Source organism: Oryzias melastigma, linkage group LG21, assembly GCF_002922805.2.
Source record: "Oryzias melastigma strain HK-1 linkage group LG21, ASM292280v2, whole genome shotgun sequence".
Taxonomy (NCBI): domain Eukaryota; kingdom Metazoa; phylum Chordata; class Actinopteri; order Beloniformes; family Adrianichthyidae; genus Oryzias; species Oryzias melastigma.
The window spans coordinates 19,061,523-19,075,905 of NC_050532.1; the positions used below are offsets into that span (position 1 = coordinate 19,061,523).

A 14,383-nucleotide genomic window follows, 5' to 3' on the forward strand; every position below is an offset into this window, starting at 1 on the left:
AGCTCAGAGTCCTTGTTTTGCCCTGAGACGTCTGTAATCAGAGAGAAAGTCCGGCACAGATTACAGTCTTCAATCAGTCACCGGGGAAAATGATATGTACATCATTGTCTCTGTCGCGCATCCCAGCCACTGTCAGCCTGCATGCATATTACTTGTGTCAAAGCTGCCAGAGACATGACGAGAGAAACTGAGAGCCATCACAGAGACGCCACTCAGAGAGGAAGGGGGGGGGTTGAGTTTTCTGAGCGCAGCAGCCAGATTTAGTCTCCATGGGGACTCTACTCTGACCTCCGGGATGTTGTTGACACCATTTAATGTACATTTTCAGATATAAAACGTTTCCTTTCAGATCTCAAATCGCTCTAAATGGGTTGAAGGCCAGCTCTTGTCACAAAAACACAAAATATTGAGCGTGTGCCGGCAGTTTCGGCCCCCACTCGCATCCAGGAAAGTTGAAAATGTCTGACCTTGAGGTGCACAATGGAGAGGGGCCGTTTCAGACGGAATGAAAACTATACGACTGCTGAGAGGATTGGCGGAAAATTATCCCTGCTAATCTTCTCATAGATCCATAATGTAATTTTATGCAATTGCCGTCCCGCTAAAACAGACACACACGGCGTACGAGTGTGGCATCATAATGCGGGAAATTCTGAAGAAGGTGCGCCTTTGTTGTCGACTCAATTTTCACAGTTGGATTTTAAAAGAAAAGAAAAAAAACATTCGTAGCATAAATGCAAAACAGTGGGAGGAGGAAATTTGAAAATGAAGCCGTGAGGAAAGCTCTGATCTGTGATCCTCCCTCTTGAAATAGAACATAGTCAGACCATAATTTCCCAGGACTAAGCGATGAAGGTGACCTCAGAATAAAAACTATACGGGGGAAGATCGTTTTTTTTGAAGGCTGTTACTGCTTTTTAAAGCTAAAATTCACTCAGATGTTGATAATTATGACAAAACAGGCTAAATTCAATCATCAAACCTGCAAATATGAGAAAACGGGTAGCATAAAAGTAGTTCAGGTGTCCGTCACCTTGAGAAGTCCAAATCTGAGTGTTCTGTCCAGCACTTTTTGCCGTATTACTTGTGTGTTCTCTGCTGGGGCACCAGAAGGAGGTCACCTAACAGTCTGTGGTGTATGAAAAAAGAAGAAAAAAAAGAAACAAGAAAGTCGCTGACCTTCTGCTAAATTGGCCACATTCAGAAGATAGAGAATATCAGGTTATTGAGTTGTCTCATGCTGCGTTTCCTTGGCTGGGGGAAAATGATCTGGGGTGTTGTCTGACTTCTGCAGCTGATCAAGGGCAAGAATGTGTCAGAGCAGAGAAAACATAACTTTTTTTCTAATGCTTTTCTCAAACTAATACTTAAAAAACATGCACGGAAAGTGCAAACAAAAGCATTAGCCTGCATGGTAAGTGCTTTCCACTTTAGCAGAGGCTTGAAGCTCGTATCTGAAAGCGAATAAAAGGACGAAATTTTTATTTTTTGTGCTTTAAATTTGGTTATCTGCTTTAGAAAAGAAGACATATTGTAAATGAATGCAGCTGCATAAGCACAACAATTCATTCCACACTGTACTTTCAAGTTGTTGATTCCTCCAGAACGGCAAATAATAGTCATTTTGCAGAAATTGCAGGCCTATCCTTCAAAAAAAACAGTAAAAATTGGGCATGGCTGTGGACGAAGCACTCCCTCTTATATTTGAGGCGGCATAATGAAATAAGTCATTACTGCCAACAGTTCACATTACCTTCCAACGGTTAAAAACCATAATCCAAATAACATTTATCAATTCTACTACAGATGCAGTCGAAAACATTACCGCATGATTACAGTCTGACTCTCCTTCTGAATCACTTTTTTTGAATTTATTTATGCCTGCGGATCGGAAAAGGAAAGCACCACGTGTAATTACACGGCAATTCAAAGGAGAAAGAACAAAAACTGTTGAAATCAAAACAACCTGTATTGTAAGTCCGCTTTGAAATAACTTTTTTTCCTTTGAAAAATGAGTTGATTTTATACATTTTACTACTTCTAAAATATTCGACAGCAGAAGATGCAATTTGGTGCCGTAGATTTCTTCAATTTATGGGGAAATGTGTGCAAAAATACTTTGCTGACAAAGTTTTCTTGCTTTTTTCCACCGGTCATCCAATCCGTCTCCTCCACAAACAAGTTAGAGTTTTTATCTGCAGCAAGAACTGCGTCTTTTTTTCCTCTTCAAGGTGACGCTACATTGACTAAAACACAAAGTTATCCACATTTTTGTAAGTCATTTTAAGGCCTTGCTGATATTTCTCCAACCTAAAACATTTCAACTCCAGCGTCGACCTGTAACAATACACAAGTGAGGAGAAAACCCTTCCTCCCAGCGTCCCAAAAGCTCAGAGTATCATCGATTTCATTCCTGCAGGGGAGCAAGGATTATTACAATATTCAGATTACCAAGCAAGGGAAATTAATTGGGCTAATTAACATACAAGTAAATGATACCGTTAACACATTTCATTAACTCAAACTGTCATTCTATGTTCCTGGTGAGCTTGGTATTGCATTACAATGAATTTGATTCATTAAATTATGCAAATGAAAGGACTCACAAAGTGGAGAAGTCTGTTAAAAATATATGGGCCACATTTATACCTTCACTTTTCAGCGGCTAAAAGACGAAAAAATTTAAGTTTTGCTCTAATTACCAGAAAAAGATTTTTTTAAATAATCAAAGTACAGGAACATAAATTTATTTTTTTTTAAAAATACATAATTTAACTATCAAACCATTATAAAGAGACTGATGGCACCTGTGATTCACTCAGGATTGTTGAGTCATGAAGCAGGAAATTAGCATCCAAGAGCAGAGAAGCAGGATTATCTCCAACTTTGCATCCATCTTCATAGCAGCTACTCCAAAAAAATAAAAACAAACAACAAAAAAAGGTCAAAGGATCACACTTTACCCCGTTCCTGCTCCCTTGGCTGTAGTGACATCTACTGGACTACTAACCCCAACTGTCAAGCACACAGAGAGAAGACGAATGTGTCCATTGAGAGGCTATAAGGACACACACTAGAAATGATCTTTTTTTCTGCTTTTAGGTCGTTTTGGAGTCAATAATCAACAAATATGCACAAAGTTCAGAATGGCACAAACATGAAAGAACATCCAGGTGTAACAAAGATTTATATTGATGTTATATATCGACATATTTATACAGAAAATTGAGAAAAGACAAAATTTTCAAAGTTGAGCAAAGAATAAAAATATGCCATGAGTTTAAGGATGATTGAGTCAAAAACTTCTGGCAGAGGATCGGATGGGTGTAGAAGTGACATTTGAACACAGTACAGAACTGTCTCAACAAAATAAAATAAAAACACAATTTAGTTGATGTTCTTGAACAATCTGGGATCTGGAGAAGATCCGGTCATAACATGGTTAAAGAAGGGGGAATGTAACATGGATAAAGTTAAAAAGGACAAAAAAAATGTGTATTTGCAAACAATAGGTATAACAGTGTAGTACTTCAATATAAAAAGGGGAGAACACTGATTAAAGTGATAAGAACAGTGCTGCTAAAATTAGTACCACTTTCTTAATTTTTTTTAATTGATAGGATTAATGGACCAAAACACTTGTGGAATTTTTCTAACACAAACACAAGTTCTTCATTTATAAATAAAACTGGATGAGTCAAAGTAAAATGATGACAGAATTAGCATTTTTACATAAAAAAAAAAACATTAGAAACCCACCATGGCCAAAGAGGCTACGAATGTCGATTACTCCACTCGTAGCAACGCAGTCACGAGACCCTGAGTTGTGGATCAAATTTGGCAATTCCAGCCAAAGCGATGGCTTTTGCTTCACTATATTACAACATGGTATCACTGTCGTTTGGAAAATCTCAAAAAGGGTACAAAAGGACACATTTGAATTACACATAGTGGCAAGCTTTGAAATATTTCAGACCCTTATTATCACAACGTTTCTGTAAAGCCTACTATAAATAGCAGTTCAGTCGAAAAATATTGAATAAGCAAACAATGCGCCATATTAACAGTATACAGAAATTACAAAAATGTTGATTGTTTTTTTTTGCTTTTTTTCCCTCCATTTTCGACTGCAAAACATAGTAAACACATTTATAAAAACCAACTGAAGGTATGAGGGAATTTGTGAGCAGAAACCATTTAAAAAACAAAAACAAAACTTTAGTTGAGCTTGAGATTAGGTTCATTTAAAAGAAAACGGAACAATTTTGGTAACAGAAATTAACCAAGATTCATATTTTTTTAAGAGAAAAAAAAAACAGAGTGAACATCCGACTTGAACCGAAAACCTACATTTCCAAGACCACAATATTGTACAAAATAAGGCATTTCCTTGTGTTTACTGCAATGTCTTTTCCTACCTTTTAGTCTCCACTAACCTTTGTTTTCCTCAGAGGAAACTAAGAATACACGAAATGACCGTCTGTGTTAAAATATATATATATATATATATATTTATATTTTCCTTCAAAACTTCAGTAAAAATGTAGGTAGAAGTATACAGTATGAGAGGTGCTGCAGAAGTTCATGAGCGCAGCTCCATCACTCCATGACTTCGCTGGCTGATACCTTGGTGACGAGCTGCAGGGGGATCTCTGCGTTGGCCAGGATGTCCTGGGCGTTGTTGGAGCTCTGCTGGATGTTGGCGAGGATGAGGGTGGTCCCGCCCGCCGTGGTGATGATGCTGTCGGAGGAACCTGCCGATTCCATCGAGGCCACCACGGTGCCGCCAGAGTTCACGCCTTTTTTGTTCTGATGGGTTTTGATGTGTTTCGCCAGGTGGTCGCTCCGCATGAAGCGCTTGGAGCATTCTGGGCAGACGAACTTCTTCTCTCCTGCCAGAGAAAAAGAAAGAGTTTGTGAGAAGTTTGATGTCGGCTCACAATAAAGTGGATGAATTGAGTTCAAAAGTTCAACCTGAATGGAAACTAATCTGTCTTATTAAAAATTCTGTTTTTCATGGAGGAGAGTAAAGCCAGTTTGGCAAAACTAAATACAATTATTTTCAAGTGAAGGCTAAAAAGATTAAATATCCTCTTGAAAAGGTAACTGCAATAGCCAACAGTTGCAGCTGACAGCGTAATGAAATGCTACTATAGCTTAACTTGTCAGAGGCCTCACTCTGCCAATGACATGGTGGAGCAAAACAATATCAGGATGAAGTGAATGCATCCTTTCTAATGGTCTGTCCTGCCATTAAGCCATCAGATTCACATATAATTATGTGGTTCCCGGTTTTTAAGCTGGATTTCTTAGTCCTTATTACTAACTGCATTAACAAGGACATGTTTTTACGTCGCGGCGAAGGTTGATAAACAGTGACTACAGAAACTAGAGATTTACTCAAAAAAACAACACAAAAGTCTTAAATTAACAGGGAATGTACCACATTTTCTTGTTCAGACTCGCAAGGATCTGCTGGAATCTATCACAGCAGAAAAAATTGCTGGATGATGAAAAAATAAAAATGAAAAACTGACAAGACTTCAGTGGTTTTACTCATCTTTTAGCAATTGCATTAAGCAGAAAAGTCTTAATGTTTACATAGAGCTCTTCTGGAAGACTGACTCAACATTAAAGTCTTTTTTTAAAATAATCTTGAGGTGTTTACATCATTAACTGTATATTTGAACTGGACTGAGTGACCGCTTCCTCCCTCGTTACACATAGGAAGTTTAAAGTCCCACTCCAATCATTTTTTGATCAATTTGAAAGGCTAAAATCCCATAAACTATTATGCAGACCAATCACTGCTCACTGATGTCAACTGGCTTCAAGATGGCAGCCTCCATATTGGAAAGCAAAAATGGCAACCAAGTTGACAGGAAGTAAGCCATTTTCAATGTGTGATGTCATAATCACTCGTCCAGTTCTCGTTTACAATCAAAGCTTGACACAAACTAATATCTTTTTTCAAGCATTTTGCTCATTTCTAGCATAACTTCCCTCATTTAAAGAACACATTTAGTCCATGTTGACATTTTTAACCTAAATTTGAGAAAATGCAGGATTAAACGTTTTTACTGGGGACACAATGAGGCCATTTCTAGGATTTGAACCCCAAACAACTGACAGATGGCTGCTCTACCCACTAATCGACAGCCACCCCGCCAGAATAAGAGTCACATTCATTCCTAATGCCTAGTTCGTGCATTCTTAGTTAAATATCCTGTAGCTGTCAGTCAAACTGAATTTATTGAGTGAAAGTGATTAATTACATTGATATTATATTTAATTACTTGCATATTTTTTTCTTTATTTTCCCTACAGAGGAAGCGCAGTCACAACCACTCATCCTCTGCATTAATTTGATCTTTTAAATTGTTTTCTCTCAGGAGTCCAGATAAAAAAGAGAGGAAAGGAAAACATACTTTCAATCCATGAAGTAGAAATGACTGAATACTAGTTAACTTGAAAGGCTACCAGAAGCATCATTTCCCTCAGAAAAAGGAACCCATAAACACGGCATAAATGAAATCAAGATGTGAAAACAGCAAACAAGTCTTTTAAGAAAGATTCGTCACAAATGTTTCTAACAGCTTTTCTGTTTTTTGTATCATAAATTCCATTTAAAGGACTTTTTTGTTGTCTTTGCGGTCAATTTTTAGTTCATGACATCACTGCAGTTTTTATTGTGTAACTTTAACATTTATAAACATATCTAAGTCACTTTTTGTGTCTACTGCCCTTTTTTTACTAGGCAGAATATTTTTTCTCAAAATAAATATGAACTGAAATAATCTGATTATTTTTTGGTTATTTTTATTCTTTTTGTTCCATCTCCATCAGTTTAAAAAAATATTAAACAGTACTATTAGTGAAAAATGAAATGCATCAACTCAATGGAATCTGGAAAAGCTGAATTACTGTTTCTACAGTAACAATGCTCCGCTGCCCACAAGTATGCCTCGCATGTTAATCAATTTAGTATGTTAAGGCATGGGTGCAATAATCAGGCCAGTTAAGCAGCCTTTGGAGGGAATAAATTAACTTGATTTGCTGGTTTTATTGATGTGTTGCCGCGTGCAAACCCAAGTGAATTAGACGGGTACCAGTGTGTGTTCTCCGGTGCCTCTGCAGCTCATCGCTGCGTGTGAACCTCTTCCCACAGAACATCCAGCTGCAGACAAAAGGTCGCTCCCCAGAATGCCAGCGCAGGTGTGCTCGCAGGTGTGATGTCTTTCCATAAACTTTCCCACAGCCCACGATGTGGCAGATGTGCTGCTTCTTCTTCCCCGTGCCGGATCCTCTGAGGAACACAGAGACACACGTTTCACCTTTTCCACGACTGTGAGAAAGTGATGACATCAGACTGGTTTCTTACCTGCCACCAGAGTCTTTACAGTTTGGACAGGTACACGCCACCCTGCGCAGCCGCTTGCCTTCTTGGCCAAACTGGTCGTCGTCATCTACAAGTCTGGCGTGAAGGTTGGACAGATCGCTGGGGTTCAGTGTGGAGTCTGTGCCGAGCCAATCTCTGGCGTCCGGCTCCTCCTTGATCTGAATGTCTGAAAATAAATCACAAAAATCAACACGAGCTCCAAGTAGCCATAAAGTAAAAGCCCAAGAGACTGAAGCTTTCTAACTTTTATGAGGCTGACATCTCCTGGCAGCTTTCGCCTTTGAAGTTTCGTGAAAGAAAGTTACATTTGATATCCCAATAACCTGATTTGCATCTTTTTGAACAGTGCTGGTTCAGCTTTAGCGCTTCCAAAGCTTTGGTTTGATTTTGGACACGACCACACAACTATAACCCCTTCTGTAGAAAACAGGAGTATTAAAGGAGGTTTACCATAAAAAATACGATTTTTTTCTTCCTTTTTTGTAAATGCATGGCCTAAAAAAAATAAAGCTTTCACAACAATATCTAGACTTTTTAGCGTTGATGTGCAAACCAGACTTTCGAAACAAAGACACTCAAGTACACTGCAGCAGCGGTGATCAAATGGCAGATTTTATCAATGCATATTATATATACAAACTAAGGATGGCACAATTCTTGGTTTAAAACCAAACTGAAATTCCTCAGCACCTTCAGATGCAAACATTTCAGGCCCATTGTGTGACAAGTAGGGGAGAGGTAGTCCTCAAAAGGATTACCTCACGTCTGTGTCATCCAAAGTTCCAGCTACTCTGGAGAACATTCAACCCAAAGCCTTGCTCAGCATCTCTGCAGTTTCAGATCGCATGAATATAGAGGAAGTTTCAGGGCTGAATGAGTGGAAGTGTAACCCAGCGGCTAAGGCACAACGTTCGAGCGACAATCACGTCACTCGACTTATTCCATGAAAGCGGTTAGCTGTTTGCGGGCGCATGCTGATCTGTCGCTGTGCCTTTGTTTATGCTGTATGAATTACAAACGGGGGGCAAACACAGGCGGCTGAACAAGAACACGTTTAGCACAAATAAAGAGCGACTGCTGAGTGAAAGCGGCTAATCAAGCAAGTCCTGTGGACTTTTCCAACAAAAATGTTCCAATGAGGCATTTCACTAATGTGCTTTGACAGCTACAATTATGTAAAATTAAACAAAAAAAAAGAAAGTTGCTGTAAGAAGAACGCATTAGGTGTTTCATTGATACACATCATTCATTTGTTGAACATTAAATGTTGGAACAAATTTGTTAATTTTTTTTTCACTGCTGCATAAGGTAAAAAAAACTGTTAGTTATAACTGATATGATTCATTTTTAATATTTTGTTTTAGTTTTGAGCATCTCAGATATGTTTCTCTTTGCCATAACAGTTTAAATTTAAGTTAAAATATTTTGGATATCCTATAAGAAATTCAGATTTCAAAAATGTATTTAAAAATGCTTAATCATAATTATAAAATGTTTCTTTCACTTCTCTTAAAATTTCTTTCATTTTAAGCACATTAAAGTAGCAGAGAAAACAGGAATTGATGACACGATAATTAATATAGGTATAAAGCAATTGACTGGGGTTTGAACAGACAAAAAAAAAAAATCACTTTTTTTTTTAAATATTAGATGCGAGTAAAAAGCTGTTCTACCTGCAATGGCGCCCTGGTCTCCCTCCTGCTGCCCCAATGAGTTGACGGTGACCGTCTGTAGGTTGGGGATCTGCCCGGCACTGATGTTTCCCAGTGACAGGGTCTGCACGGGTGCCAGGGTTATCTGCTGGGGAGGCGTGGTGGGCAGCTGGAGGTTCTGGAGGTTCTGCACTCCTTGGACCTGGAAGGTCTGCCACTGTATCTGACCGGATGGTGTGACTGTTTGAGCTTGGATGATGAAGGTTCCCGGGTTGATCAGCTGCACATTTTGGAGATTCTGCCCACCTGCTGCTGCTGCTATGGACTGGACCACCTGACCATTGGTGGTCTGAACAGGCACCTGCTGGAGCTGGAGGACCGGCTGGGCTGAAGATACCTGCACGCTCTGCTCCTGGTTCTGTTGAACATAGTCTTCTTCAATAGCGGCAGTGGAGTCGGCCTGCCCTGCAGAACTGTCCTGTGTCAGCAGGTTAGCTTCGTTCGCTGAAGCATGCAGCTGAGATGAAGGTGTGGACCCAAACATCTCAGTGTTTGCATTCGAGTCACTTGCTGGTAGTGTCTGTGAGAGGTGGTCCTCTGGCTTTTCTGAGCTCTCTGCAGGCTGGCTCGCCATAATCAGCTGGCCATCAGCAGTAACTCCTGTTGCTATAGTCTGAGCCCCCGAAAGGCCAAGGGAGTCCAAGTCGACGCTGTTAATAGGAAGGAAGGTAATGTTCCCGGGCAAGCCCACAGGCACACTGGTAACAACATGGCCCTGGTTGGTGAACGTGGAGCTGCCAACAGAAACTCCTTGGATCTGCTGCACATTACCAGTCTGTGAAATGAGGTTCTGATTGTTGTTGAGAATGCTTGCAGATGTGGCCACGCCCAGACTCTGGCTGCCATCAGTCAAGATCTGAATCTGCCCTGTGGCGTCCTGAGTCAAACTCTGAGCCTCCACGCTGGACGTGGAGAAGCTCAGCTGCCCGTCTGCCGTCTGGATCTGAGGAATTACTTGATACTGAATGTTAGGCACTGAATTGGCAGAGGAGGCGTCCCTTCCCGACGTCACGAAGATTGGTTGACTTTGTAGATTTTGGAGAGGGAGAACATACTGTCCGTTTGATGTTAAGATTCCTTGACTTTGGATCTGAATAATTCCAGAGTCGTCCTTTGCTGTGGTGGTGGGGGTTAGCACCTGCCACCTGTCAGTTCCGGTGAGCTGCGAAGATGGATCAGATGGCTTGAAAGGGAAAAAAAAGGGAATCTTTTAACAATTTTGCAAAAAAATAAAAGTAATCATGTAGGAACAAAGAGCACAGAAATTCAAGTGTTTGCTCTTTTTTGGGCAAAATGAGGAAATAAACTTACACCAATGCCTTAATGACCTAAAGTATTAAAGCATTTAAACTATTAGTATTTGTTGTTCACATGCAATGTACATGTTTTTACCACAGTAGATGATTGTGTCTAACTTGATTACTGCTAGTACTACAAGTTTAGAGAGTCAGCTCAAATATTAGCTCGGGTCTTAGGAGGTTAATGTTGCAGGTTATGGGACTGGGAGCACAAAAGAAGAGTAAAATCTTTAATAAAAATGGGTAAGGCAGACCCTTCTATGGGGTAAAGCATGAATCTAAACATGTAACCACAGGTTACCCAACATTTTTATGAAGGGGTGCCAATTTTTAAAGTTAAATTAAGTTGGCAATGTCCAAATACATTAAAAAAAAGCTTTGATGTCTGGTAAATTCCCAGTGAATTTTAACATAAACCTGAGTTTTTGCAACATTTTGTAACTTTTCATATAAAACTGTTTGCTAGCTTTGCTGAATTCTCCCCAACACTTAATAAAATACTGATGTTGAGCAGAAGCACAAAGCTGATAAAGAATGAAAGAGTATCAAGAAAACTTCTGGACAGACAGTGGAAAGTTTTATTGGCTCATCTCCCATGGATAGACTGGATAACAGAAATGATCTCACACTGCAGCAAAGAATGAATTTTGGAACAATGCTAAATATTATGTTTTTTAGCTTTTCAAACATACAAGTACACATACAAACCAGAGAACAAGTTTTATATCAAGTGCATTATTCCTGTTTCTCTAAATGCAATAATAGTTTACTTTTCCTTTTAAAAGTCAGGTAAAAAGGCTGGCACATGCAATGCAAAAAATGTTAATACGTAGTAAAATGTCAATAAAACCTAAAGAGCATTCACAAAATGAAGGTGAAACCAGCAACACGGTATGGTTTAGAGATAGTAGTGTTAAAGAAATTAAAAGGAGGCAGAGGAGCATCAATGTTCTTTGTCAGTATGAAGCCGACCGTTCATATATAACTATCTGTAGATAATGATGGGAGGGTGAGACTAAGATAGTTGAACAAATGTAGTGGACACACAGTGGATCTATTTACATGGATGCATATCTAGTTGACAGGAATACTGTGTTTCCTCATTTATTGCTGGAGTTGTGCTCTAAAAAATAACTCAAAATAGACAAAATCCATAAATCAATTATCGTTACTTTTACAATTCTTGTAGATGATTTAACCTTGTTGCTACAAACTTTATGCACTTTTCTCTGGCAGATATGGACATTTTCACACTTTTCTGTCTTGTTTAAACTCTAAGCTTAAACATTGAGAAAAAGAAGATATTACAGAATGAAAACAAAGATTATCTTTGCAACCTGAATACCTTGTTTACTATGCAAGAGATGGGTATGGAGAAGATTGATTGACAGCAGTCTACAGCCAATCAGGATGAAGAAAATAATGTGCCTTAAGAAAACCAAAACCAATAATAATAATAATAATAATAATAATAATTAATAAAACCAGCGAGAATGCAAAAGGTTAACTGTGTTATAACGAAGAACCAATACAATTAAAAAAAAATACAAAGATGAGATACAGTATGTGTGTGTATTTGTGTGATACAAGAAGACAGGCAGCAAGCAAATAGAAGAAACAAACTGAAGAATCTTTCTACATCTGTTACTAAATCCAACATTTTTTTTGTTTTAAATTAAAAGGTTCTGTATTGCATTAATCGGACCTATCATGATCTAATGACAAATATATTTGGTCATTTATTTTTCTCTGATAGCAAAATGGGCTGACTCTGCATCATCAAACATTTGCGCATTAAAACTAAATTAATGTTCAAATGTTCAAACTTTTAATTTTGGAGGTCAAGGACATCAGACTTAAATATTTGTTTCTTTAAATCCAATTTAGCTATATGTGTAAATGTAAAAAAAACAAAGTATATAGATGTAATTATAAAGATTTATCCATTAACAAAAATAGCAGTATACACTTTAAAGTAGACTTAAATACTTCTGTTTTTTTATCCTGTGTAAAGTTTTTAAGGAAGACAGGATACGCAAGAGTAATCTGAAGAAGTGTGAGAACCTGACTTAAACCATCCCTTCTGCTCAGATATGATTTAAGGTTTCAGTCCAATTGAAACGGTTTCAGAAATAACAGAGGCGCTGACGTTCATCTCTGCTGACCTCAGCAGCATAACATTTGCCCACTCCTGAAGAATGTGACCCAACTTTAGTGCAAGTTGACTCCAGGAGGTCAAGAGGGTGAAGATTGACTGACCTTCATATATTGTGCATTTTTAGATTAAATTGATGATAAACAGTCAAAACCACAAAGCAGGGGACTCATCCTGAGATGCGGGACAAGACTTTTGTATAGTAGAAGAGCCACTACTACTCTGATTCCATAAGATTTGTCAGGTGTACCTAAAAACAACTCGAATGATTTTAAAGAGCTGGTGATGGGTGTGATGCTTTAGATTACAACCCGCCTCCAAGTTTTCGGTACATCAACTTTCTTGCAGGAACCAAATCACAACAAGGGCAGCTCTGGCACGAGCGTCGGTGGTCTCACCTGGTTCCCCCTGTCTTCCTCCTTTTGCACAAAGTCGTTCTGACTGCCATCACCGTCCAAGGCAGCCATATCATCGGGTTTCAGCGGCTGTTCTGGAGCTGAGACGTGAAAACAGAGTCCGTTAGCCAAGGTGAGAGGAAACCCCACGCTAATGTCAACTAAAACATACCTGAGACTCGTATGGGCGCGCGCCGCAAAGCTTTAATTATCTACACAACTACAAAACCACCACAATACCCCAAAACAGCAAAGACAGACACACAAATAGTCACTAACCGAGGTTGAATGAGAGGAGAGTTGACAAGTTATAAACCCTAAAAAGCTAGCCCAACTAGCTCAGCTAACTAGTGTCGGCTACAAATGCTAACTTAGCCAGCGATGATTAGCCGTATCGCCAACCAACTTCAATACTAGCCTGCTAGCGAGCTAAATTAGCCAAATGATGCCCGACATTGCTCGCTAGCCTTTCGTAGGTGAAGAATAATAGATATGACATACCAGTCATTCCTTGACTTGTTTTAAAACGCAGAGTCCAGGTGGTCACAAGCTCGAGAACATGACCGGCGGATTAAATAGACTTTATACGATCTCAAATGTGGGATATCAGTCAGATTTTGTTGAACTTTGATTGACGGACTGTGGGCAACACAAAGGGTGGGGCCTCCACTGTTGCCTGGAGTATTTACGTCACGCACAGGAAATCCCACCGTTCTACGCGAAGCTGATTGGTTAGTCCTTTCCCTTTCTGTGTTATTATTGGTCACTTGACCTGCTAATCATTCTTGGCGGAAGCATTTTTAGTTGCATTGAGGGACAATACGAATACTGTACTTTGCCAAAACTGCGTTACTTTTGTGATATTTTCATACGAATAAATTAATTCTGGTTACTTAGAACGGCGTATTTAAGTTATTCACTTAGTATATACCGAGAAAGTTGTAAAATTTTCATTTTAAAACGTTGTTGGTAACCATTATCACATTAATGAGTCAGTTTAATTTTAATTCTTAAAATATGTAAATGTAGATTGATTTATTTGACTGGTCATGATAAACTAACATTCAATAGAGCAGGAAGTTTAAATTTTAAATATGTAAACATATAAACTATATTCGTAGATATAGATATGGCAAAACCTATAAATTAAACTTGATTTATACAATATTTTACAGCAGCCACTGAACATACCACCTCCAATCCCAAAATAATGAAGACAACAAAATGCCTGCCTGATCACCTGTAGATTTTAGTTTGTTATCTATTGTCTGTTTTAAGTCTTTTGTTTTTTTATGTTTTTAATTAAAAATAATACACATTTTAATGTCTGTATTTCTAAAGTGACACTGTGGACCAGAATCTGTTTGTGTCTGAGTGGATTTTTTCCTCCCTCCATCTGACTGTGCACATTACAACATTGTGAA

The 14,383-nt window shown here is 38.7% G+C and overlaps 1 protein-coding gene across 1 annotated transcript; it reads right to left on the reverse strand.

Moving 5' to 3' along the window:
- Positions 1-3,168: 3,168 nt before the first annotated feature.
- On the reverse strand, positions 3,169-13,644 carry sp3a (sp3a transcription factor). The gene is made up of 6 exons (XM_024286405.2): positions 13,461-13,644; positions 12,963-13,060; positions 9,073-10,294; positions 7,382-7,565; positions 7,110-7,306; positions 3,169-4,892 (listed from the first exon to the last, which is right to left on the reverse strand). Exons 1-6 carry the CDS (start codon positions 13,465-13,467, stop codon positions 4,600-4,602), a joined length of 2,001 nt encoding a protein of 666 aa, XP_024142173.1. The 5' UTR covers positions 13,468-13,644; the 3' UTR covers positions 3,169-4,599.
- Between the last annotated feature and the right edge of the window lie 739 nt (positions 13,645-14,383).

Bases quoted from the DNA above. Each gene is read 5' to 3' on its own strand.
- sp3a (XM_024286405.2), bottom strand. The intron at 7,307-7,381 runs GTAAGAAACCAG...TGTGTTCCTCAG, and splicing joins TGTAAAGACTCTGGTGGCAG to AGGATCCGGCACGGGGAAGA. The intron at 4,893-7,109 runs GTACCCGTCTAA...TTTCTCTGGCAG, and splicing joins GCACCGGAGAACACACACTG to GAGAGAAGAAGTTCGTCTGC.